At 43.2% G+C, this 27,095-nt stretch overlaps 1 protein-coding gene across 1 annotated transcript in view; it reads right to left on the bottom strand.

The window, feature by feature from the left end:
• Window positions 1–27,095, bottom strand: part of thsd7aa (thrombospondin, type I, domain containing 7Aa) — an 83,543-nt gene that overhangs the window by 28,476 nt on the left and 27,972 nt on the right. The window contains exons 2-7 of the mRNA XM_030789120.1: window positions 21,253–22,132; window positions 17,503–17,751; window positions 13,798–13,979; window positions 9,784–9,939; window positions 7,371–7,574; window positions 2,179–2,373 (exon numbers count right to left, since the gene is read on the bottom strand). Coding sequence (XP_030644980.1) covers window positions 2,179–2,373; window positions 7,371–7,574; window positions 9,784–9,939; window positions 13,798–13,979; window positions 17,503–17,751; window positions 21,253–22,132 — 1,866 coding nt within the window. The remainder of the gene's footprint in view (window positions 1–2,178; window positions 2,374–7,370; window positions 7,575–9,783; window positions 9,940–13,797; window positions 13,980–17,502; window positions 17,752–21,252; window positions 22,133–27,095) is intronic.

Raw genomic sequence — 27,095 nt, 5'->3', positions numbered from 1 at the left:
GGAGAGGTCAGCCATTATGTCCATGGCCAACATCGACTGCAGCCCAGCAATCGATGGTTGTACAGGGGAGGGGGGGTGGAAATTAAAATTTGTACATTAACGGGGGGCTCTCGCTACAAAAGCTACTGGAAAGAAGAAATAATTGACTTATCCTTTGTAGCATAGCAGGGCAATGTCCCTCTGTAGGTCGTTTATAAAGAAGTTATTGACCATCATCACGTCATTCATGAGACACACTGAGACCGTTAAAAAACGACAAGAAAAAAAACCCCGTAGAGAGCTCTCCATGGTGCTGGACTCAAACGCAGTGAAATGCTCTAAGTAGAAGCTCAAATTCAAGGCAGAGCAAAAGCTACTAAAGGCTGAGTACATTTTATGTTATTTTTGGAGCAGGAAACTCAGCAAGCGTAGCTGGGGAAAAAAAAAAACACACCAAGGCTGTACACACTGTTGAAAAAAAAAAAAAAAAACCCCAAAAAAAACAAAAACGAAGATTAACACTCCCCCAGTTATTTACTGACCTGCTTCTGTGATGAGGGCTAATCCTTAATGTCATTACAAAAGTGTGTCCTCATATAGCGCTGTGTAATTACTTAGTTTGGGCCATGTGTGTGGACTCATTAAGGGAGGAGAGCAGCTGGCTTTTCCAGCTCATTCTTCTCACTTTGTGTGTGTATGTGTGTGTCTCTCTCTCTCTCCCTCTATGTATTTCTCCTCTTATCAATGGCTGAGCAACACCTTTTCCTTATGAACAATGATCTCCCCTTCAACAAGCACGGCAAGATGGTGGCGGAAGCAAAACTTCACATTACATGCAGCCCATACTTGGCTTGTCAGACGCTTGTCATCCATTCTGGACGGTGTCTGGCAAAATCGTTTGAAACCTAATCAAGTACGTGCAGAACCACGCCGCGCAATTTCACCACTCCTCACTCAGGCATCCATAGTAAATCCATAATGTATAAAGCCGCTCCACTCCGTGGATGTGTGGAACATTTCAGTCTGGCTTGTGATGTGTCATGGTCTGGTGGAAACGGTCTTGTTAAAGCAGTGCCAAGACCATTAAAATGATAGCGGTAATATAAAATGAAACCAGGTAAATTTGCTATCGCTGGTAGTGGTATCTCCGCTTTCTCGGGTGGTATATTTGCGAAAATGGAACCTCAGCCCGTGAGTGACAGCTAAGAGGGAGACTTTTTTCACCCAGAGGCACTCACTTTAGCATCGCTCCATCACGGATCAGACACTCACATCCCGAGCCTGGACCACCTGAGATTCGAATCACTTAACTGTCTGAGATGCTCATTATGTGTGCTGGCCAGTACTTTTCTTTTAAGTCCGCTAGCAGAGTGTATGCCTATCGCTGAAACAGCAAAAGGAAGGAGGCTATAGTGTATTTGGCTCTTCACAGTGTAGTCATATCTAAATAAACAAATGAACAGCTATAAATCTATGTCAAGGCAAACAGCTACGAGCCTAAGTGAAGATAGAGCTTATACCAAAAAGAGCAGGAACCTTGGGCACTCGAGACAGACCTTTAAAAAAGAGAAAGCTCATCAGATTTTCATTTCACATCCCATCAAAGAACTTTAACAAGATCTGAAAAAGCTATTTTCTGCTAGCGCTACCACTATCACTAACACGACAACCAGAGGACCAAAGCTTTATTGAGGGAAAATACCGTTTGTATTTTAGCAGGACTAGCAGCAAATATAACTATTGCATGTAGGAACTGCATCTAGTGAATATGTTAAGCACATTAACTAGAGTTAACCAGAGCAGTGACACTACATGAACAAACGTGGTCACTAAACTATATCCACAGTCCTTACCATGCATCACAGTTACCCAGGCCACTACCTGTGCAGTCGCTGTGGAGGAACAGCAGATGTTGAGAAGAGATGAGAGGAAAAAAAAAGAGAAGAGAAGAGAAGAGGAGAGGAGAGGAGAGGAGAGGAGAGGAGAGGAGAGAGGAGAGGAGAGGAGAGAAGAGAAGAGAAGAGAAGAGAAGAGAAGAGAAGAGAAGAGAAGAGAAGAGGAGGAGAAGAGAAGAGAAGAGAAGAGAAGAGAAGAGAAGAGAAGAGGAGAGGAGAGGAGAGGAGAGGAGAGGAGAAGAGAGAAGAGAAGAGAAAAGAAGAGAAAAGAAGAGAAGAGGTATAATGTATTCTTTGCCCTTACCTTCCCCAGCATTATAAGCTAGGATGGAGCGTGCTCTGGTCTGCTTGCCCTCAGTGTTCTTCCCTGAGCAGGTATGAGAGCACAGGGACCAGGGGGTCCAGGGGCTTAGTACACAGTCCTTTGGACAGGGGACCTCACACAGAACAGGCATGGGTAGGATGGCGTCCCGACAGAACTGCCTGTCTACATATTCACCTGAGAAGAGTGAACACAGAGGAAGGAACACATATTCAGCATGTGCATTAATTCAATCTAGGCACATTTAAAGCAACAACTGGCAAAAAACCAAAGAGAAAAATTTAAAATAGAACGTTTCTCGTGGTGTGTCAAAACAACGATTCCACTCCAACCACACTAACAGAGCTCTAAATCACACAAAACCCACATTGAAAACACATAATACTGATACACATTAATAATTAAAGTTCTTTCCTCTGCTATGCTAACTCGTGTGAAATACATTTTTTCCCACTTCACACAAGTAGTATTTTAAGCATTCAGTGGTGTGAAATTGTGCTGACATTAATGCTAGGTAGGTGCTTAAATATTATCTTTGAGGAGGCAGGATTAAGTACAAAATGAATGGAGCTTCCCACACTGAACAAACAAACAAAACTCCTATGACATCAGTCATCCACAGCTGTCATCTCTACTCCAGACCTGATATGGTCTCTGCATTTATTTATTTGTATATGTGTGTGTGTGTGTGTGTGTGCACCTTACTTTTACTGAATTCTGCATGGGTAGGATTTCATGAATCTTTTTAATGGAGAGCAAAAAAAAAGGACACATCTTGCATATTCCTTGCATATATTAAATATGGTAGTCATGGGAGGATACAGTCCAGGGTCGTCATAAGTTCACTTGCTTCCAGTGCTTGTGAATTCTATATTACCTTGTTCCTCAACACAGAATTAAACTAAATTGAATGTGACAGCTCCATACACAGGGGAGAGTAAGATCCCGAGATGTTTGAAATCAAGAATGAAAGTGCTCTCGCTCTCTGGAGCATATGGTATCAAACGGGCTTGGGTGACTTGATTCTTTTAAGAGCTTATCACACTTTTGTTCTACATCCTTCTGGTGATAAAAAGCTCAGGGTAAGATGATTTACTCTCTGTGAAAAGGCCAGTGTGAATGCGAACCGCTTCATATATCCCGTACCTTTTCACTGAACAGAGATCATATCCCATAACAACAATCTATCGGGGAGGAATTCCAAGGAGCCGTCAAGGTCAAACCATACATGCAGAATGCTAGAAACACTACAGTAGACTCTGTTTTTCTCTGTTTCACATCAAAATAAAACAAAGACACCAAAAGAAAAGGGGGGGAAAAAAACCCAACCCGAAGCTTAAAGGATTTACACCACTAAGGTCTTCTCAAGGACCTTCTTTTTGGGAGTAGGCCCACTGCAGGCTCTGCTCCATGCCTGCATTGATTACTGAGACCTCACCCTGGTTGAATGAGCCCGGATCACTGAAAAAGCCCAAAGTGATAGAGAAACCCACTGAGTCAGATGACACACCCTGACCCTCTGGGGACAAACAGATCCATTCTCATCAGAGATGGACAACAGGGATCAATATGGGTTACTGGGGGGGTGGGGTGGGGTGGGATGGGGTGGGGTGGGGCACTTGGGGACCAGACATTTCGGAGGAGGGGTGGGGGGTTAGGGTTCTTAACACAGCTGATACGGATACACGTTCAAATGGAAGCCTTGTATGGAAAAAATTCATTACTTTCCTTGTTTGACATTGATGCTTTTTTTTTTTTCAAGAGTGGATCTGAGTGAAAACAAGCGCTCTGTTAATAGTATCACTGAAAGACTGGCCTCAAGACATTAAACAAGCACTGCTCGCTAGAATCCTTTCCATAGTCATTTGTGGCTTCCAAAATCCTGATGCTGTTATAGAATGAGAAAAGGTTGAAAATTGAATGTCATTTGAATTGCAAACTGACAACTACTCACAAAGAGAGAAGGAAACATCACCCAAAACCTTATGTTTACAAAGCCTTTGTTGTGGGAAAAACATGAACACAGATCCCGTCTCACAAACATCCACTCCGCAAACCCGTGCTGTTTTGAGATTTGGTGACAGGTCTGAAAATTGTTTTATGTTTGTACATTATACCCCTCAAATCTGTTTTCGCTCAAGTTTTGCTTGTCTCTTGATGGAAAAATACCAGACAGCATCTGAAATGCTCTCAGTTCTGTTACATCCTGAGGAGACTGCACTCTGTACCCTGGAAGCTAATGGGCTATGAAAGAAAGGTTAGTTCAATTCAAACTGACTTTTGAGGGACACAGTGAGCTAATTTCATAAGTGTGGTTTAGCAGGAGGAGCAGAACAACATGTTCGTCATCTCACTGACAAGGTGTGAGGCCAAAAAAAAAAAAAAAAAAATCAAAAAATAAAATAAAGGTGACCTTGAACAAATTATGCCATTCCTCGCCAGAGACGGATACCTTGGTTTAAATGGGTCAGTATACTACAGCATGTCTGCGAGGGTGGAGAAAGAAGAGAAGGGAAGGAAGGACAAAGGAGAAGAAGAAGAAGAAGAAGGAAAAAAAAGCTATTGTTCTCCAGATTTTTTTCTTTCACTTGCATATCTTACCAGGCTTAGTTACAATTGCCATTGGCCCTCATCCTGCCATTCAAGATGATAAAGACACACAATTATGCTCAAGCAGTCAGGTACCTGCCTAGCCAAACCATGCTGTGTTTACTGCGCGATGAAGTGCCAAGGCTCCAGTGCGTAATGTGTTCCTACCTCTTGGAGACCATGCTGGATGACCACAAGTACATACAATTCATGGCCAACACAGCATAATTGGGGTACTAAAAATATTTCAGCGATCCATTTCTGAGGAAACGGGAGCAAGGCTTACACGGATAACATTTGGACGTGTGGCCGGTTACGCCCGTAAAATCTCTCTCACACCTGCAGGATAGCTCGGATCCAAGCTGTTTTTTTTTTTCTCCAGCTCCAAAGCTGAGCATGAAAGCTTATGTCATACCTGGTAACACACTACAAAAATGCACCTGAGACAGTTTGAGGTCTGTGGTCTTCAGTCTGCTCTCATTCGTTACTCCATTAGTTTGAAATCATCACGTGATGGTGGCTCAGCTAAAAGTTCAAATGGAACGCAGTGGTGGAAAGCAGGACAAGAACCGGGGATGCTTTTTTTTTTTCTAAATGAATCTGATCTGAATCTCAACAAACCAACCCAAAGTGTGAAAAAAACATCCAAAGACAACTTGTTGTGGGCTGAGGGGTAGGGATAATTATTCCCATGGTGACATCTGAGGTGCAAGGAATATGACACCGTCAGCTGGTGTGAAAAGACTCTTTGATTAGGAGAATGAGAATCTCAACGAATTTTGAGGCTCATGCTAATCTCTCTCTCTCTCTCTCTCTCTCTCTCTCTCTCTCTCTCTCTCTCACTCGTCACTCTGTCCCTCCCTCCCTCCCTGGGGGCCTCATTAACATTCAGGATGTTGGGGCTGTGGAATGTCCCTGTAATTGCTATATTCACACACCCAAATTCACTGGAAAAAGGAGTGAAATCCAAGGATGTGAAATGCAATTACAGTGCATTTTCCATAATTGATTCATTAATGCATACAGAATCACATTTCTTTTCTATAGGACATTTAACAATACAAAACAGAGAGAGCGAGAGAGAGAGAGAGAGAGAGAGAGAATCCTTACATGTCTGTTCAAATGGTTTAGGTGCTAAGCTTGGGATCTCTATGGCCGAACCTTAATTATCTCAGATGAATTGAACTGAATATATCTGTTACACATTTTTTGTATCATGCCAATTCCCCACTCACCTTCTTTGAATGAATTTCATTCACTCTTAAAATATTCAATCAGTTATGCTTATATTTTCCATTATATGAAATTAATTAGATTGGAAAATTAAAGTTGCAATTAAACTAAAGTGAATTTCTCCTATACCTCCCTCTGGTCCTTCATCAAGTCTATGAAAACATTCATTCCCAAAATCGCATTAAAAATGCATTAGCGCAACACGTCTGACAAGCTGCGCATCCTGCTGATGAGCCCATATCACATCTGAGTCTGTAGAGAAACAAGAAAAACTCAAAACTCATTACATTTGATCCTTTTTTTTTTTCACCACATCAGTGGCCATGACAATACTATAGTGAACATATAAGCTGAAAAACACATCAACAAAAACAGTCAGAACAGTACCCTCTAAACTGTGAATCCATGCTTATTCCATTATGTCATTTTGTCTGCCTATATGATCCTGTGTTTTGGTTATAGTCGTACATCACATAATGAACTTATCTGTGTGAGTAACTTGGGGTACTAAGTGTAGATAATTATGTGGTGAGCACTTGTTTTGCTCTGTGAGTGCTGTTTACATTGTCATCTTATTTCAGACACCTTTTGTCTCCAGCTGAATCTTGTGTTTCTCTGATCTCATTCACAGATGGTACCAACTGTCACTCTCTCACTATAACCTGCAACATAATGGCCAAACACTAGTTCACAGCGCTCAGCCTTTGGGCTAATGTGGTCTCGTACAGCAATGGATCAAGAGACCCTGGGTCTAAACGGCCAAAAGCCACCGATGTCACTCTTCATTGCTCTGAACCCTCCCTAAAGTCACTCTAACAATAGAGAAAGAATACCAACAGCCAAAGCAACAAAAATACCAATTACTGTCCTGGGCAGCACTCCAAGTTCGAGGCCCCATGGACAGAGTTGAAGAGTAGACTCAGCTGCAGAAACCCAGAACAATCTGGGGTTGCTATTGCATTTTCACGCACAACACGTTTGAACATGACCCCTCAACAACCCGTGAAAATCTATGGGGGGGCGTAGGTTTATAATTAGCACGAATGTGCCAACAAACGCTTCAAGTCCAAGTCGAGGGATACTACGGGAAAGCTTACATTAAGCAGGTGCAGAGCGTTAGAATATTGTGCAGATTTAATGAAGTCGTGATCTTTTCCCTCTCAGTCCATTCCTACAGGATCCCACACGCCGGATATCGTTTATCTTAGCTCCGCTTTTCGGCAATGCTTCATTCAAATTATAACTGATGAACCCTTGATTGTTTAGGTCTATTGTTTTGGGACCGTGAGGTGGAGAAATGACCTCAGGATACCACGACTGATAGAAACACAGACTGATAGAATCTCTCTCACCGTCACTGTTAACACACTGCACTTGCGGGATCTGGGTTCCAGGGCCGCACTGTCTGTCGTTGTCTGGGACACACTCCTCCAGCTTCAGCAGCAGCCAATCGTAGCAGCTCGGGTCTTCACACGGTATAGCTTCTGTCAGGTGGGGGCAATTTCCTGTCCCTCCAGTGGGGTCATTCACAATCCTCCTCTTCCTCAGTTTAAAACCTATGATGCACACAATGAGGGAGAAAAGCTGTGTTAAATTAACACCTTGGGCTCACCCACTCTCCTTTAGGGATTTACCTGTGTGTCTAAGCCTGACCTTAACTCAGTTTGGGATGATTTCAGATTGGCAAGTAGAATGCATATCATCTCCTCGGCTACGTCACAGTGTGTTTAGTGTGATAACTGCAATATTACATTTAACATGACAGCCCATTAAGCAGGAAGATGAGGGAAATTACAGGAACTGCTCATCATCATGAATATTATTATTCCTCCCTCATTACACCAGCTTTTCTCCAAAGAGACTAATGCATTCAGCAATTCATTAATAGACAAGAGGCTTTTGACTAAAAGGGTGCAGGGGCAAAGGGGTGAGGGTTCTTGCTCAAAAGGCATGGAAACAGTTCTCACCAGAAAAAAAGGAGGGATTGGACCTAGGACAGGCCCCAAGGTGACTTATCCAGCCCCCCAGCCCCCCATCCCCCCCTCCTAATCCACAGTACTGTCTAGGGCCGATAAGGTAAGAAGAGCCAGAGGGGGGCTACAGTACCAAAATGAGGATGGCTTTGCTGTCCTTTTCTCTAATTATTTCTGTCCTTTCTTACCCCCCCGCCTACCACACACACACACACACACACACACAACCCTCCACTGACTTTTATTTAATCAGGAAGGTCAGGGAGCTTATTGTGATCTGGAGAGATGGGGGGTATGGTGGGGGGAGGATGAAGAGGAGTTCTGTCACATGCTGTCAATCAGCCATGACGAGTCTGATGATGAAGTGTCTGTGTTAAGGCCCCGCCCCATTTCCCTTCGCTTTATCCACCAACCTCAGAGCACAAAGCATTGCTCTTTTCTACATCCTGTGGCCTAAATGATGCACCAAGCACAGAGTCACAACCTTACACATTGAATGCGTGTGCGTGTGTCACTTCACAGAACAATTAAGTAAGTAAGTAAGTAAGTAAGTAAGTGAGTAAATAAATAAATAAATAAATGAAATTAAAAAAAATCACAGTCAAAAATCATTTGTTTTTTTTTTAAATTTCTGGTCAAAAGTAAAGCTTTTATAACCTCATCTTTTCTTCTCTACATTACATAAGCAAAATGGGAGAAATGACTATCAGCACTATAAAAGAAAAGAACACATGCTTACTCTCACTACATGTCATTTCGGTTTTATTTTTGTTTTTTTTGTCTGTAAGGGGGAAGAAGCATAGGGCATAAATTGAGCTCCTTGAGGAGCTGATCCAAACCACTGACAGGGAAACGAGGTGTAAATGGCAGTGAGATCACAGCGTGGTGATCCTCTCGTTCCTCAGCGGTGGAAGGAAAAAAGATGAAACACCTCACAGGAGTCCTTTAGCCCACATTTCCCTGGATAATGAGCCTATATACATAAACACACAAATGTTGGAGAGAGTGATCTGTGCTATGATGTACAGCATGTAATGGGAGAGAGAGAGAGAGAGAGAGAGAGAGAGAGAGAGAAAGAGAGAGAGAGGGAGAGAGGAAGAGAGAGAGGAAGAGAGAGAAGAGAGAGAGAATCCATCATTAAGATACATGGTGGAGAATTTCTACCCATCCCATCCATTTGAGTCGCTTCATTAAGGGAGAGTCAATATGCATTAGTCATGGCGCAGGTCGCTGTCCCAGCTATAATTAACGATGGAGGCAGCCAGCCTGGACTAGCAGCAACTGTCACTCCCTAACAAAGAGGAGGGAACGACAAACTGCAATATCTCTCGCTCCTTCTCTCTCTTTCTTTCATTCATTCATTCTCCTTTCCAATTTATGAGCATCATCCAGTGGTTTCACTATCTAAGTCCACTCTCATTCCTTTTACCCCTAGCTGTAATCTTTCTTTCTTTCTTTCTTTCTTTCTTTCTTTCTTTCTTTCTTTCTTTCTTTCTTTCTTTCTTTCTTTCTTTCTATTCCTGTCTCTCTTTATCTTTTATTTTGCTCAGTCTCAGGTCTGTCTCTCTATCTTGCTGTTATCCCTTTGTGGAAATGCATTTTCAGCCCCAGCAGGCACTGATAAGCCAGGAGTGAGGAGAGTGATGTTTTAGACATTTGTGATTGATTTTTTTTTTTTTGTAATGCCCAGGCTGTTACTATGAGCAACACTTGCTCTTGAGTACAGTGAAAGGGGAGAGTCTGTGAGTGAGGGAGCACTTTATTTTTGCCCAGATTTATGCCATAATCATACCTTTCTTGGATGCTTGGTCCTGACAGTTCTCAAAGGTGCAGGGGCCCCAGGCGCTCCAGGAGGACACCTCACACTCCACTGGACAGGGTATGTGGCAAAGCTGAGTGGTGTTAGGGGGCACTCCCAAACACAGGTCACTGTCCACGGGACGGGAAGCTGTAGATACACACACACATATACGCATACACATGAATACACACACCAAAACAGACACATACATACACAGAAACAGACAATGAGGTAGAAAAAGATTTAGAGAGAATGCGAAGTCACAGAGTTAAAGTGGCGGTAAGACAATAATACTGAACTTAAATGACTGAAAAAAAACCCCCGCATATTCAGTGATGGTTAAAATTGCATTCTTTATTGACGTTTCCTTTAAGAGATGCTTCTGGGTGACCGGAAAAAAAAAAAAGAGTTGAGAACTACCTTCGTGCCGGGTGAAACGAACCGCATAAAATGCTGACCTCGTCCGTCCATCAAATTAAAAACATTCTCCGTTTATTCGTATAGAAATTCCTGCCCTCTTGTAGCACCTTGTCAAAAAAAAGAAAACATTTTTTTTTTTTTTTGCAAAAACATTTTATTTATTTCTTTTTCCACGCTAGACGTACGCCGGCAAGGCTAAGCCTTTGTTTTCCTTCTTCCCCGGCCGGGGCGTCTCAGCGTGCAGCGCGTCAAGTGCGGAGCTGTGGTGACTTTCTGCAAGGTCACTGCACTGATGAATCTGCCACCGTCGCTTTGTGACGGATCCTCCTTTCATTCGCATGCAAATGACTCTACGTGGCCAAAAGGTGTTGTTTCGGGGAGCTGTTCCTCATAAAAATGTATGTGAGGGGCTGCATGTACCCTCCGTAGGTGAGTGAGTGGGAAAGGTGTAAGTAAGGTAAGCGACGGCGGGTGATTATCGATTTTTATGAAATCGTGAGATGGATTAGTCCTACTTTTAGTAATTGCCAGAAGCCGTCTGGAAAAGCGCCCATAAGCAGGTTCGTTCAAGTGGAGAACACATGTATAAGCTCTTTAAAATGGATCTGGTGAATGTTTACAACCTTCACCGCTGTGACGACCAGCTGTCAAATCACCGCTTCTAATTGTACAGGCTTAATTCACCTGTTGATAACACAGAAGACAAAAAAAAATACATCCTTACAATGGCCTCCTGTTGGAAGCTGCAGGTAAAATATATGTTTGGGGAAAAAAAAAAAAAAAGATTTGAACAAATACAGAATCCTAACAGAGCCCGTCGTGTGCTTAAATGTTTAGAATTTTCATCAAAAGACCAACGTTTGGCGTGGCTCCCAGTGTCAGAGTCTTGTAGTCGACAACGACAACTCCATTGTTCCTTCTAAATTCGAGGTGTCCACTGACTTTAACACAGTCTGATTAATGGCCATCTCCTTGCAGGCTGACCTTGTTCAGGTGGTTTGCCGCTCGCTTGGCGTCCAGATGGTCCTAACGTTGCCCACCCAGGGCTTCCCCTGCCCAATTAGGGCCCAGGCATCCCAACAGTTCCCACCCCCCCCACCCCCCCATCCGTCTGACGCCCGCCCTCCCTTTCGCTGGTGTGAATCATCATCATCAATAACTTCACGTGCCTGAGCAGGAGGGACGCATGGCATCAGAGGGAACAAAGCCATCCCGCCGTATGTCTCATCGCAGTCCTCAACAGGGTGCCACATCGATTAGAATCAGAAGGGGAATAAAGCCAGGCTGGAACTAATGAACATCAAAGACTGCCTTGCTATATTCGACACCCTGGCTCGATCTTTCTCTGTTTCCCAGTGACTGGGGTGTGTTAATGGATAGAGATTGAGACAGCTGCCCTGCACCCCCCCACCCCTTGTTGTTTGAATGTCTGAAATCCCCCTCCCTACTGAGAAAGGAAATCAACCCCAAATTTTCCAGCATCCAAAACAGGAAATCAGGAAGCTGATTTGGGGGATGTTTACTGGCAGGGGGGTAAAAAAAAGCAAGCAGCTTTTGATATGAAAATGTGTGTTTCGTTTCAGTGGTGTTTTTCTGGCATTCATAACGCCGGTCTGGGAGGCCAGCCGTAATCCCCAAATGACTGAAATGATATTTGGGCTTGAAACCAAAGCTTTCATACTCCTATGTAAATTAAAGGCAGAAAGGGCAAACATATGGGGACAGCAATCGCCCATATTACAAAGCTTACCGCGCATTGTCAGCAATAACATGGGTGGAAATGCAGGAATCAAGCCGAAAATGTGGCAGCCGAACAAACAATCTGAACATGGGATTTACCCATCATCTCCGAAAGCAAATGACTAGATTAAATCTGCTTAAATCTCACCGCTGCTTTCCTTAAGTAGGACTACCATGCCTGGCAATTTCATTGTTTAGCATTAATATAAAGACTTGTGATTTGACAGGCCGGTAGCAAATTGCCTCTACATGTCCAATTATAAGGAGCTCTCCCTGAAAAACTCTCGTATTACGACAGAATTCCCACCGGGTAATGCAACTGATTGATTTTTCATCTTTAAAGCACACAGAAAAAGGAGAGAAGGAGAAGGACAGGCAAAAAGAGAGAGAGAGAGAGAAAAAGGACAATTGCGTGTGTGTGACAAGTGTGTGTAACTGTGAAAAGAATTAGTAAGGAAGAGGACTTTAAAAATGCAGCGTTAAAAGAGGATTGCGATACTGAACAAGATGATCCCGTAAAGAAAGGCAAGAGAGGAGATAAAAAAAAAAGAAGCCAATAAAATTAAAAGCTACAAGCCTGAAGAGGAAGCGCTGATAAGCACGAGACAGACGCGCGTGAGGCGCGAGTGCAGGTGTGTCTGCTGTGGTTCTTTGCTTCTTTTCACGCAGACAACTCCCATCTGTCACTGTTCTTCTCATCAGCGAGCCAGGCCTGTCACCCCGCTGCGCGCCGAGGCCTCCGTCAGTGTCACATCACTCCCTCATGGCCAAAGCACCAATGGCATTTAAGCAGGTTAACTTGGCTTTGCAACCAGAGCGATGCTGGACAGGTGCCAGATATCATTTTTCTCTCGGTTCTGCTTTAAAAACTCATTCAGAGAGGCACACATACGCATCAGTCTATGTAATCTCTTCTCTCTCTCTCTCTGTCTCTCTCTCTCTCTCTCTGTCTGTCTCTCTTTCTTGCTCTCTTTCAATTTCTTTCTGTGTGAATGGTTGCTAGGGAGCAGCTGTGGGTATTGGAATAAGTTTCGAGAGAGATGGCCAGTTCAGGGCACAGAGCAGATGGCCTGAGAGTTTCTGTGTCAGTTTGTGGATGGGCGTGGGCACGGTACCAGCTTTAGCGCCAGCCGTGGAGCTGTGACCTAAACTCTGCTCCAGTCTCACACACCCTGTTCAAGCAGTTTTTCCCCCTTTCTACCTCTGCTGCTATTGCTGTCATTACCATATTAAAATGCCCAAATGCAAATGCCCAAAACCAGGCCGGATCACATTCTCAAGTGCTTATCTTATTTTTTATTAATTAATTAATTTATTTATTTACCTATTTTTATTTATTTATTTCAAATACAGTCAAATGTACTTTCGATAGGCATGTTGCACAGATTTAGAATCAGTTTCTCATCACGGTTTGAGTAAAGGCCTAATCTAAGAACAGTGCATACAGAGAACATCTAATGGTCCCAGGACTGAAACATTCTACCTTCTCTTGCTCTCTCACGCACGGTCTTTAATGGAGATGGAGCCTGAATGATTCTAAGAGTCATAACAAGAGTGTAGCTGGAAATGACAGGAGGTCTCTGGTGCCCTCACAGATCCATCACACAGGCACGCCCAATTTTACTGTCAGCTCAAATACAGTGCAAAAAAGGACAGCTATCAACTGTCTAAACACTGTGAGCGACCCAGGCGTCTATCATACATAATTATGAACAGATCTAGGACATAAAAGCCCCCACACTTATTACTAATAACACTATTCCTATAGGTTGGAATGGACAGGCATGTGATGTGCAGATTATATTTGTGGAATAGCAAGTGGGCTGTGAGTCACAGCAAGGTTACCTTCTTTGCTCTTCAGTGAGCTGAGGTTGGAGGGTGGATCGTTGGGGTTTTGAACACAGTACACCTCCCTGCTCTGGATGCCACCCCCACACAGCCCTGTCTGGTTGCCCCGGCGACGGTCCTGCTGGCTCAGGAGCACATCCACCCTGCATTCGCTCCATTCTGTAGTTCTCCAGCTATATCTGGAGAGAGAGAGAGAGAGACAGAGAGAGAGGGAGAGAGAGAGAGGGAGAGAGAGATAGAGAGAGAGAGAGAGAGAGAGAGAGAGAGAGATAGAGAGAGAGAGAGAGTTCATGAACGTCTTTCTAAACACTACGCACCAAGCTACAAATCAAACTAACAATGCCTTACTACACTGAAAAGAGAAAGAGATATGTTGGCAGAGTACCTCTAGCAGGATGAATTGCATTGTCAAGTCTTTCTCTTCATGAGGCTGAGTGAAAACTAAAGCTTATTTCATAATGGACAGGAAAAAACCTCATGGGTGAGTCACAACATGCTTTGGGGCATACTTTTATTTAGCCTCACTGAGTTGGATGGCTGTGGTGCAAGCTTTTGATTGAGCATATTAGTCAAACAGGACTGAATAAGAGATAATGCAAATAGGAAAACAAAGGAGAAAGCTCCATCTTTTAATGGATGAAAATCTGAATGGAATATTACTTTGCTTGCTTTTAAGGGGGGAGTTTTCATACCGGGAACTGTTTGATATTCTTTGCCTGACAGAGCTGAATACATTCATCATTAAACAGTCTCTAAAGACCATCACCTACACTGTCGCTAACATCTTTTTGATCATTAAGCACAGAAATAAGTAAATAAATAAATAAAAAACTTTTTTTCTCTACTACACAAACCTACTCATTTGAATGAATACGCGATGGAAAAAAAAACCAACAAAAAACATCTGTTGTATGTGATGCAGTGAAATGACAAAAAAAAGCAATTAAATGACTTGGTGATGGTTGAGGAAACATGAGCATTGAATAGACTGAATAGTGCGATAATGAACTTTGAGTGAAAGACACTGAAATAGTACCACTGAAGAATGTCACGTGTGCTGTTAGTCTCTTATCTCTGTTTACACACATGTTCTGCGGATGAAGGGTCTGAGGCTGTGCCCAGTGAAGGCGGGGCCATTGTGAAGCTGTGCCCAGCGAGGGCGGGGCCATTGTGTGTTTGCATGCCAGGGCTAACACGTGCCTATCATTGACAAGCCCCTAAATACTGTTTTAAAATGTGTCCGAACCAAAAAAGTGAGGTACTGTTTAAAACAAAAAAAAAGGATCAGTACAAGGGTAAGACATAAAAAACATTGATTTAAGAGGAATGTCTCAACTGGAGAATCTAGGGATTCATTTACCTGCCAGTCCCTGACGCCTAGTTCCACCTTAATGACCAGTCAACTAGTCACTAATGAAATTCATTTCAGCACACAAATGTGACAACTCCATATTCATGAGGTGCAAGTGTGTGAGCATGTGTGTATGTGTGTGTGTGTGTGTGTGTGTGTGTGTGTGTGTGTGTGTGTGTGTGAGTGTGTAATGACTGAGGCCCCTGAGGCCAGTGAGCAGAGCAGAAGCATGAACTGGGAACCTGTACATTCATTGAGCAGAGGAGCTCCTCAATAACTTATATTGAGAGAATGTCACGGGGTCTACACTTCTCTTCAAGCAATCATTGATTTTTTTTTTTCTCTCCTCCTATTAAACTTCTGAAAGCAGAGGTAGTATTCTCTTTGCTCACACACATAAACACACTGTTTGCCGAGAAGAATGTTTCTTTAGAGCATCGTCATAGGTAACATGCCTAATCTTAAGGATTATTTGCACATAATGCGAGAAAAATCCTCAAAGTAATTCAAACAAAAAATCAAACAAAATTTCACATGACGGAACTGGCACATTCCCCTTATCCTTATATTTTTTTTTACAGTAGTAGATGATATAAAATGTGCCGCAGATTGAAAAAGACTGGTTTTGCATGTAGCCCACAGATGATTGACATGTACCATAATAACCTGGAAATGGGGGATCATTAGCATAGTGCTCCATCAGCAGAACAGCGGGTTCATTTTCATAGTTCAGCTCTGTTTTGCCAATGATAATTATCAGGGTGTACCTCACTCTCACAGCCTTAAGCTGTCATATTCTCTTTGAACTCACATTTTGGTAGTGAAGCCATGCAATAAAACATTCTTCTTCTTCTTCTTCTTCTTCTTCTTCTTCTTCTTCTTCTCTTCTATTTCTTCCCCTTAGCACAGTTTTACAAACTTCCACAGTGTTTTCAAATATCATTTAGTATTGCTAACATTTGCTTTCACTTCCTCCTTATTTTCATTTTTGTCTTCATCATCATCATCATCATAATCATCACCATCATCATCATCATTCTTCTTCTTCTCCTATTGTTGGTGCCTTAAATTTTGAGACATGTTTGCTTCTATAGGAGATTGACAGAGTACACTTTTGGAGACAATTTAGACATGACCTCTGTAAAGGTGGTGGGTCAATACATCCATCTGCAAAAAACCCCCCAAAAAACACAAGAACGTTGTGCATTTTCATTCTCATCACAAGCGAGGAAGAGCCTTCTGTCCCCTATTAGGCATCTCTTCACAGGGGCACATCCAGGTTAGACTATCCAGCCTGGTCCCTATCACAGCAGTGCTGTGGCCCACAGAACGGCATGGTGGTGACTGATGGTGCATCACTGGGGCCATCTGTAGGGGGTGTGGGGGCGGGGGGGGGGGGGGGGGGGGGGGGCAGGTCAGATTAGACAGCACATCACCTGTCCACTCAGACACTCTCCATTCGTCACGTCCTTCCCACCACATTGGCAACACGCCAGCACGTCTGCCCGTGGCTCTCTTTCTCCGTCGCCTCCAGCAGGCATCCACGTCCTCACACACACCCCCTCCCCCCACCATCTCTCCTCTCCGTCTGTCCTCGCACCTTCTCAAGCTGCACAAAACCCCCCAGCCGACACCAGCGGTGAAGAGGAGCTTATTACGGTCCTCCTTACTGTTAACACCAGGCCATTACAAATATGGTTTCACCCATACATGCCGGGCACACGCGATGCGCCATGACCGATGCTTCCTAATCAAAAATATACAGCTAAATCAATTCGTCATTTGTATTTTCATGGTGGGAAATATCCAGTGCATCCCAGAGGCCTAGTCTTAACCATACCACCTCATTATTCGGTGCTATGCACAGGTCAGACAGAGGTCATATTCTGGAAATATACATTTTTCTCCCTGGTGTTGTGCTCAAGCCATGGATGAATGTTAGAGACAAGCCTACTTATCAATACTTCGGGCTTTGGCGAGATTGTATGAGTGATACATGAGAGCTAATCTTAATGTTTATGCCATGTCATCCTTCTGGATCTGTTTGTTCAAGCTGTAGATGAGATAAAATTTGATCACTTGCTCATTAGTTTAATCCCATGTGTGAACTTGCAATACACCCTGCTGAACTGAATCTCTGGTCTGGCAGATTTCTTCCAGCTAACATCACTGGATACAGGTGATTTTCCATTGTCTCTCCCTGCTTCACATTTCAATCATTCTCATGTGTTATGAGTGATGACAGGTGTTGAAGGTGGATCATACTGTTGAAACAAAAACCAGCCAACAGCCCAAGGACAGAATTAGTACTGATTGCAAGATCAAAGTCAAAGAGGTAATGTAAGACTTACGCCACACATGGTGGAATCCCTTCTCCCTGAGGAGAGCAAGGTTCTGTTTCCTCCAGTTCCGGACACTCCATGCCCCCACCCACGGGAAACTGCTTCACCTGACGGGTTCGTTTTCGCTCTCCCTTGGGTCCGTTTAAGTCATAGCAATCCTTCGAGCAGGCTGACCAATCAGACCAACCAGACACTTCACAATCCTTAGTCATGACACAAGCCTGGAATGTCACTGGGAGAGTCTCTTGACTACACAAGCTGCAAAGAGAAAGAGAGAGAAGTTGTAGGTGAGTCAAATACACATGTCCAGTTGACCACTAAACAATGAAATGATCAGTGATGACTTCTTTTCAGCCCACAGAACTGGCACGTTAAAGAAAAGAAAACAAAACAAAAAAAAACAATATTGTTGGCTGTCTGAGCTGTGTGTTTTTGGAAGGCAGTCTCTGAGACAGTGTGGGGTGATTGTCTATAAGAGATGATAAGACAACACCTATGTCTCTCGCCTCTCCTTCAAATACAAGAGCTCTCCGTCTCAGTTCTTCTCTCTCTATCTACCGCAGGCAATCCAGAATCACCCTTGAAAAGATACAGTTTCCCTTTCCTATGCGCATTCGCCGTGCGCACAGATGGAACCAGAGGGGAAAGAAGCTTTCCCTCCTGAGGACCACCAGTTTCAAACTGGAATTAAAATGCCAACACAACAGAACGATAATCTGTGATCCTACCCAAATATGTGATTATGTATTTATGAAGAGTTTCAGACAGATAAAAATCTTAATGCTGCATACACTCTGACCCAGTTTCTCACCAGGAATTTTTCTTTAAGCCTGTTTTTTTTTCCCTCCCTTTTTCTTTCTTTAAATCAATGCATATGGTAATTCAATTAAGATATGTATCAGAATATGGCAGCCATGAATTTTAATTAGAAGTAATCAAGAAACGATTTTCTATGGTTTCTTGACATACGGAGCGCAATGATTAGGACTATCTTTCTCACCACAGGTCCTAAAAGACATACAGGTGGCAGGGGCTTTTTTTTTCTTACTGTGCCTTTATTATATAATTGAGGGAAATGTCTGGGACTGGCGTCTTTTTTTAAAAGACATGCGCCTGTAGTTTTTTTCAAGTCACGCTAAGGACAGTTCTATGAACAACAAAGTCGAGATACAGCAGTTTTTAAGAGACTTAATGCAGTTTGACCTATACCATCATAAGCCTCGTGGATTCTTCAAGTATCTGATTAAGGAGTTAGGGTGAATCAAGGTGAAGCGCTATTTCACATTTGAAATGAATACATTGTCCTTGATCTTGAACGAAACTGGCTGATAGGCGTAGTCGTCTGATGAAACAAGGGAAAAGCTCTACTTTCATCAGTTGTCATTATTTTTCAGGCCGTCCCATTGCTTAAACTTGATCCTGGGAGAAAGCCAACATTAATGCGGTCATCGGTGTCAACTACTAAGCCTCTTTGGGGGCTTCAGCCATCTGTGAAGTCATTGAGTAGCTTGAAACGCACTGATCTGCCTGTGACATTGCCTCCTCCTATACGACACAACATTCTGTGACATATCTGTACAATAATCTCCTGCACTGTCCCCTACAGAACTCTCATTCAAAATTCTGACCTCTGACTCTTCCTTTCGATATTGGGAAGATTACAATGCATTGTTTTGTAGATGTAACAGATTCATGGTATGTCGCAGCTCATGAGTCCCTGTATCTTTGAGTCCCTTTACCTTTGAGCTCCTTCTCACGTACTATTTTTAGACAAACAAATAGGTTAAAACATTTATATCTCTTTGGTAGAGTTAAATGGATATCTTAAAGCAAGGAATATGACCACCTCTGTCTAAGCCACTCCTCACAGCAGACAGAATGAGGACATAGGCTACATCCAGCGGAGAGGCGGGCACGGAACACGTATGTACATGGAGTAGATTCAATAAAACATGTTCTGCAGTCCACCACCTCACCAACATCTGCAGTATGCATTCCGCAATTCTATATCATTAATTCATATCAAGCTGTAAAAACTCATTGAAATGGCCAAAGGGAGGAGGGGAAAAAAAACCAACCATGATGGAAAGAATGGAAAGGAGATCGACAACGATTCGATCGTGCAAGCCTACGGTAGATTGTATTCCGCAATGCTCTACTGAATATATGATGGATTTGGGCGGTGAGTCAACCATGACTTGAGTTATCAAGAGATGTCTTTTTCTTGTGCTCAATTTCCTATTGATGATAGATGGATGGATGACTAAGATTTTTTTTTTCCTTTAAGATGGTTGCTCTCTAAATCCCATCTGGTCTTCCATTTGAACTGTGACCGACAGATCAACTTGCCCTGTGGGACCATTCTAGCTGGGAAATGTAACTTTACTTAACAGTTAATGTGCTATAGACCAATTATCATATTTAATTCATTTACAGAGAGACAAGTCATCTGCAGCAACATTTGAGCAAGCGCACAGTAGTACTGCGAGCCAATTGCTGTTTATATGTTCATAAGTCTTTAAAAACAAATGACTTTGGTGTGTGACCAAAAAGGTTAGCCTACAAACAGAAATCCAGTGTAAGCGAACGCTGTGTGCAATGTTCGCTTAGGCTAATGCAACATACACACCACACATTAATCAATATAAGGGAGGAAAAAAAAAAAAAGATTTCATGTCAGCATCTCACCATGAAAAAAGAAAAAAAGTTTCTTTATTTTCTGAGATTTTGACACTAAAGGAGCATGCATGAATATTTTAAAACTGAGAACAAACAACACTAATATTTATAGCCCTGAGGAAATGCAAGCTCCTTCCAGAGTCTTCAGATGTCATCCTGTAGCACTTTCTCGACCAAAACGTACAAGCTAAGAGAGGGAGTGAAAATAATTGAAAAACTTTATATGTTGTAGGAATGGTGTCAAAATATAAATTCCCTCTCCATTACAAGCATGTTTGGCCCAAAGCCACTGGGATATAACCCATGTATTCTCTGTCTCTCTCTCTCTCTCTCTCTGAATGTGTGTCATAGAGATGAGAGGTGTAGGGAGCAGCTTAGGGCAGTGTGTCTTCTTTGGGTATCGGTTGGCTGAATCTGAGCTGAAATCATGAAATATGTGTCTGTAAAGACTGGCATGTCAACCTCCCCCCCCCCCCCCAACACACACACACACACCCCAGTTTAAAACAGACATCAGTGCTGCTTCTAAACTCACGCGCTCACTCCCAGGGACGGAGGCACAGCCCGTAACCACACGCATTCATTGACAGAGAGATGGGAATACAGAGAGTACAAGAGGCAACATTGCTCCATGCTCAGTTCCTTTATTCCACCCTCACTAAAATGCTCACAAGGGTTTCATGAGGTAAGTCTGACTGTTTAAGCATGAGAAACTAAACTGTTTTCACCTTAAGCTCTGTATCAATCTGAAATCAATAAAGGCACCCAGGAACATTCTCGCAACTATAAATTGCAGTAATAACAACAGCTGCTTTTTTTTCCCAGCCCGTTATTGTAAGCAGGTAATTGCCAGCAATTTTAACCCAATAGACAACACAGAGCCTACTAGAATATGTCTTTTATTATTCTAAAATCTTTTCAACATTTAGAGAATAGCAGTAATTACTGAGTACCAATTGCTGTAAGAATTCTCATACAGAGCGACAACCAATGAAAAGTATTTAAAAGATACTGCTAATAATGGATTTGAGGCACAGACATCAGGTCATTTTTATACTAAGGGACAGCAATAACACCCACCTGAGTGCTGCGGTGCTTCCGCTCCTGTGCACACACGTCACTTCACGAGTCTGGTAGCCCACCTGCAAGTCCCAGAACTTTGCCCCTTGTCGGTTCTGTCGGTTCCGAGTCCGTTTCTTCTTGATGAGCTCCCGGGTCTCCGGGTCCTTCACTCGTCCCCTCTCCCGAACCCTCTCACGAACTCGCTCCTTGTTCTCCTTATTTTCCTTGTTCTTTCGACGTTTGGGTTGGCGGGCTTGGCGGGCTTGTCTCGCCAGGCGGGTAGGTGGTAAAGAACAGGGTCCCCAAGGGCCAACCCTCAGGCTGTAGAGACTCTCCTCTCCCTCGCAGGGGCCCGGCTGGCAGGTCCGGAACTCGGTGAGGTTCGGGCACGCTGAGCCGCCAAACAGCGGCGGTGCCAGCACGGTGCGAACGCGGTTCTGTAGGCCCAGTCCACAAGTCTTGGAGCAGGAGGTCCAGGCGGAGTATTCAGACACCACACAGTCACGAGGGCAAGGAATGAGACAGGCCTGCTCCAGTCGAGGCTTGGGCTCAAAATATTCGCAGATGGCATCCTCAGCGGGCGCCCCATCAGCCTTTTGCACGCAGCCTACCTCTCTGGTTTGGATGCCCTCCTCGCCACGCGTGCACACGGCCGGCCGTGGCACACCGGGACTGCGCAGCGAGACGGGCACGCATTGGTTCCAAGCGCCCAGCTGCCAGTCATACAGCTCCTTGTGCCAGTCGCAAACACGGAAGCAACTCTGCTGGTTGTTGGGGCGCTCCGCTTGCAGGCAGTTGGTGTGTAGCGTGGTCCAACCCTCTGAATGGGCACACCACACTGCCCGGCTCTGGCTTCCCCCTGGACCACACTCGCTACCCATACACCTGCCCCACGGCCCTGAGGGAGGAAGAGAGAAAAAGAGGAAGAAAGCAAACAAGGTTATTGGGAGTTCAAGAGGATTACGCTCAGAAAAGAGATCGAACTATCAGAATTGTATCAGAGCTACATGTTCATGGGAAAGAAGTAACATGTGAGGAGACCACCCATAGTAGTCTGAAAGAATATACCCTGTCTTTCTTTGCTCTTTCACACTACCATAGCAACAAAGCCATCTCATTCCCCAGCAAAGTTCGGCACATCGCCTATGTTAACACCCTAAAAAACTGACAAAACAGTCAGCCTCAATTTACGAGGGTATTTGGTACCCACCCCCCAGCACTATCCAAAATCCACATGTGTTCAAGTCCCTTGTATAAAATGACTTAGTAATTTGCATATAACCTATGCCCATCTTCCTATATACTTTAAATCATGTCTAGGTTATTGATAATACCCTAATACAATGTAAATGCTATGTAAATAAATGTTGTAACGTTTAGTGAATAATGACAAGGAAAAAAAAGTCGGTACACATTCGTGACAGAAGCAACCATTGTAAGTCTAACAAAGTACAATACACCACACACCACCAACAACGTAACTTTTTTTTCTCTCTCAAGAACTACTGATTGCATTTGTACATACTGTATTGTACAGTGCATGACATTAATGACCTGAAAGAATATCACAGTCTTTGCCATTTTCTCACTCAAACGGTGAAAACAAGAACACAATACAAGTAACGAACGCACGTTAAGCAATGCTCGACCGACCAGTGATGCAGCGAGACTGAGAGAGAGAGACACTGAGAATGTTTGAACAGTCAGGGTGTGGACACACATCCTTTTACTCACGTGGGTTTCATACTGCGCTTGGCGCGTGCCCGAGTAAGCCGAGGGCCAACTGTATTTTGGTTTGATGGTAATTGAAAAAAATGCACCTCTCCAAATTAAGTGAGGATGATTTTTGGGTTTTACCATGGTAGTTTAATCCCACTACGATGCATTCTACAAATTAAATACAACACATTCAACACCTTCCTGAAGTATTACCCCTACCTGAATGGATATGTCATTCCTGAACCATCAACAACATCAATATCCAGATTGCATTTCCTTTCTCAATTTACAGAAGTGCAATTAATGGAAAAGGTATATTACATCCACTTAAGATATTTAACTCTAAGAAGGGACCGGATATGTGAAACTGCCAAAGCAGCAATGCTCAAAGCCTTAATCAATACTTCCGTATTCCCTAGAATGTTATCAGTCAAAGTCATGGCTCTAGGAGACCAGTGTTCCAAACTGTGAAACAGGGCTTTATGTCAGGGTGCCTGATTCATTCAGCACTTGCCTCTGTACCACTGGCCACCAGGGCTAAATGGATGGAGGGAGGGATGGATGGAGGGAACGAAGGGGGGGGGGGGCTAATTCAGAGAATTGGGTCACAATCACAGGATCATCCTCCTTGCCTCTATATACCCCTACCCCGGTCCTGACAGGAGGCATGGAAACAAGTGTGGGAGAGTAATCACAGCAGACAGCCAGTTCTAGGTTTAAAAAGACAGTACATCAAAGAGACCCGGTGTTTCCACCATGTCTGCTGAATGCTTCGTTCTTCGTTTGTAATCGTAAATTCAGGACACAACAACAGAAAACTTTGCTGCAGAACAAGGGCGAAACTGTACGATATCATAAATAATTGGACAAGACTTCTGTGGTTCTTTGTTTATTCCATCCTTTAGCTTTGCAGTGGTTGACAACAGGTTTAAAGATTATTCTTGCAGTTGTCTAGGTTTATTTATTATTTTGTTTTTTGTTTTTTTTGTTTTTTTTGGTAATACGTTCTTTTACGAGACGCCAAAAAGATGTCAGAAATGGATCGTTACTAGGACACAATTCTGTGAAGCGGAACATGCTAACAAAATGTCGTTGAGCGACACAACCTGCCTGGGCCTAAGAGTGATATAATAGGAGCAGAGACTGGAGGACAGGGGGTTGTTTGAAGTCGTGGTTTATGGCTGCACTCGATAAAGACGATGAAAATGTCAACGGAAGGCGGAATTAGCCTACAGCTGCACCAACACAGTACCGCTCGATATGGATCAATATAAGCCACGAGAAAGTGCTTGAGATACAAAAGACAGAGCCTACCAAAAAATGAGCATCAAGCTTTTATACTCACTGAGCCGAACAAACAAACAAATAAAAACCTATATAAACATATTTCTCTCATAAGTAGACAAATAAAACACAACGCAAAAAACAATAATTGCAAACTGATCTGCACCTTTAGTAGAGCGCCACGCTATTAGAGTGGTTATATAGTAACACGTTTTTATGTAGTTTCTCTCATTGTGAAAATTGTGCTGAACACAAAAGGTGTACAAAATCTTATCGTTTCTTTAATCTCTGTTGTCCTACACATCAGACTGACAGATCCAAACCTGTTGCGATGTTTGCAAGGTTAGCTAAGATAAACACAATTTTCTCCAGAGAAATTAAGCACACTTGAATGCTTTAGATGGTTGGGGAGCAATGAAAAATTCATTCGGCTTACATGCAAGTAAACGCTTTTTATGGCGAGGTTTATCATCTTAAGCAGTGCTCCAACATGGGAACGCCATGATGCGTTTATAGCCGCAACACATATACTCCTACTTTGGGAGAGCTCAGAATTCCAGACCCAGAGGTTCAGCTTCTGCAAGTTCTCACTGGAATTTACGAGCCTATTACACGGCAACCCGGTTATCCACAGGTCACAGGACACCAGGGAGGCAAAGAATTAGTGAATGCAGAGCTGTTGAGAACACCCAACATTGTTTGCCAAGAGATGCCTGTGGAGTCAAGCCAAACAACAGGAATGGTGATTGAAAATTAGGGAATTGAAATAAAAACCAAACAGGAACAAAGGTAACAATGGATAGGACAGGGGGTTCAGATGAACACTATCCTAGCTCTTGCTGTTATTTTGGGATGTTGATGAGAGAGTGAGAGAGAGAGAGAGAGAGAGAGAGAGAGAGAGAGAGAGGTGAGGAGGAGAATGTGAAAGTAACCAGGGACAGGTGATATGACAAGAGTGAGAAATTGTGTGTGTGTGTGTGTGAGTGTGTGTGTGTGTGTGTGTGTGTGTGTGTGTGTGTGTGTGTGTGCATGTGTGAGAGAGTCTGTGTGTGTGTGTGTGATAAGAGATACAGGAAGTGGATAAGAGGTTTTGAATCTCAGAGACTCTTTGGTTTGTAATTGGCCTCTCTGCTTCAACCCTCACATCTGCAGCCTCAGGACTTTGCCATGCGCATGAGTAAGTGACCTTACCTTCCTTCTCCACCTCCTCTCATCCACCTCTCATACTGCACACTAGTCAACATCACCCTCTCACCTACATACACCCACCATATATTTAATATTAACAAATGCAAACTTGGAAAGTCCTATACTTCGTAGGTTTTTTCTTTAACAATTTTTTTCCTCAGATGAACAGCAAATCAATTAAATCTCCCTTTATTTAGTCATTTTAATCAAACCGCATCTTCAAAGCCCTGCTTAAATCAGTACACGGATGAAGGTCACTGTTTGAGGGAAATAAGTGATTTTTTGGGGGATGGTTGAGCTGTTTTGGGAGACAGGCAGTACTACATGTGTCTAACTCATAGATAAGATTATGTAGTCTACTTCATAACTGTCAGAATTCAGGGATTGGTGATAGCTGCCACATCAAGAAAGGAAATTGGAGGGGGGGGGGGGGGGCGGTATTCAGTTTTCCTTTTGCAGCTTATCTTCTCCATGGCTTGCCAGAAATGAGATCTGTGAGAAATCATCTGCACACCCTGTAATGAGATTGCTTTTGACACCATCCCCCATCCCCCATCTCCCCCCCCCCCACCCCCCCCCCCTCCAACACACCCCTTCACCCATCCCCTTGTTTTGGCTCTCCTACGGTGCCAAGTGGACGGGTTGGTGCTGGCATTTACCAGAGAAAATGAAAAGCAGTGTGAGATGTGCTTCTCAGCGGTTAGTCTGGGCGGAGAGGAGGTGGAAAAGGAGAAACGTGGTGGGTAATCACTCTGTATTCATACGCTCACACGGACGAGCATGATGAACGAGCTTTGTGAAAAGGTCATAAGCTTCACCCACTGACTGCTATCTAGATTCAGATGATAACAGCTCAGAAATACCGTACATATATATTTGCTGGTTGGCGGCATGACTCGATATAATGTTTTCTTTAAGAGAGATAATGATTCAGTTCGGTTGAGTGAAATATCGTTGGGATTTTTAGAGATAACAGAAGCTTCAGAAATAATGGTTTTTACAATCTCAAAATTTAAATTTGAGATTTTAATAAACTCCACCTTAACATTTCAAGTATATCGATTTTAACATCTAGCCCAAAACACCACAGAGTTTCTTGAGGTTTTTGATTGGATCCTATCCTGAAGCAATGCATTAATGGCAGTAGAATTGAGGTTTTCTCATAGCATGAAAGATAATCTGAGAGCACATTGGATTTGTGCTGGACCTGTGAAGGCACAGGACTCGGGAGGCATCCCTGTCTTCCACACTATTTGTCTTCCCTGGCATTAGGATACAGTGTCTCAAGCATAGCCAACATGCCCACACATCAACAAAACTAATCATCTTACCCAGCTCTCTCACAGGGCATCATAGCAGTTTATCAACCGTGTCTCGCAAATACTCAATTCCACGCATGTACACGTGACTCTGAATTTTTATTTTGCATTGGAACTTCACAGTTTATCTTCGTCACAGTCAGTTACTCTCGGAGCTGGTTCTTTGGGTGGCGCCAAAATTTGAAAGTTACCATAAAAAAATAAATAAATACATAAATAAGTAAATAAATAAATGACATCCTCAAGACGGTAATCTTTACTGACATTATCGACACTCTTCTTGTTGTGTATTTCAGTACCTTCCTCATCTCAAAGGAGCACCCTTTTCCTTTTACTCAAGTCTCTCGCACA

The sequence above is a fragment of the Chanos chanos genome, chromosome 12, assembly GCF_902362185.1.
Source record: "Chanos chanos chromosome 12, fChaCha1.1, whole genome shotgun sequence".
Classification (NCBI taxonomy): Eukaryota; Metazoa; Chordata; class Actinopteri; order Gonorynchiformes; family Chanidae; genus Chanos; species Chanos chanos.
This window is presented reverse-complemented; position numbering and strand designations above follow the sequence as displayed.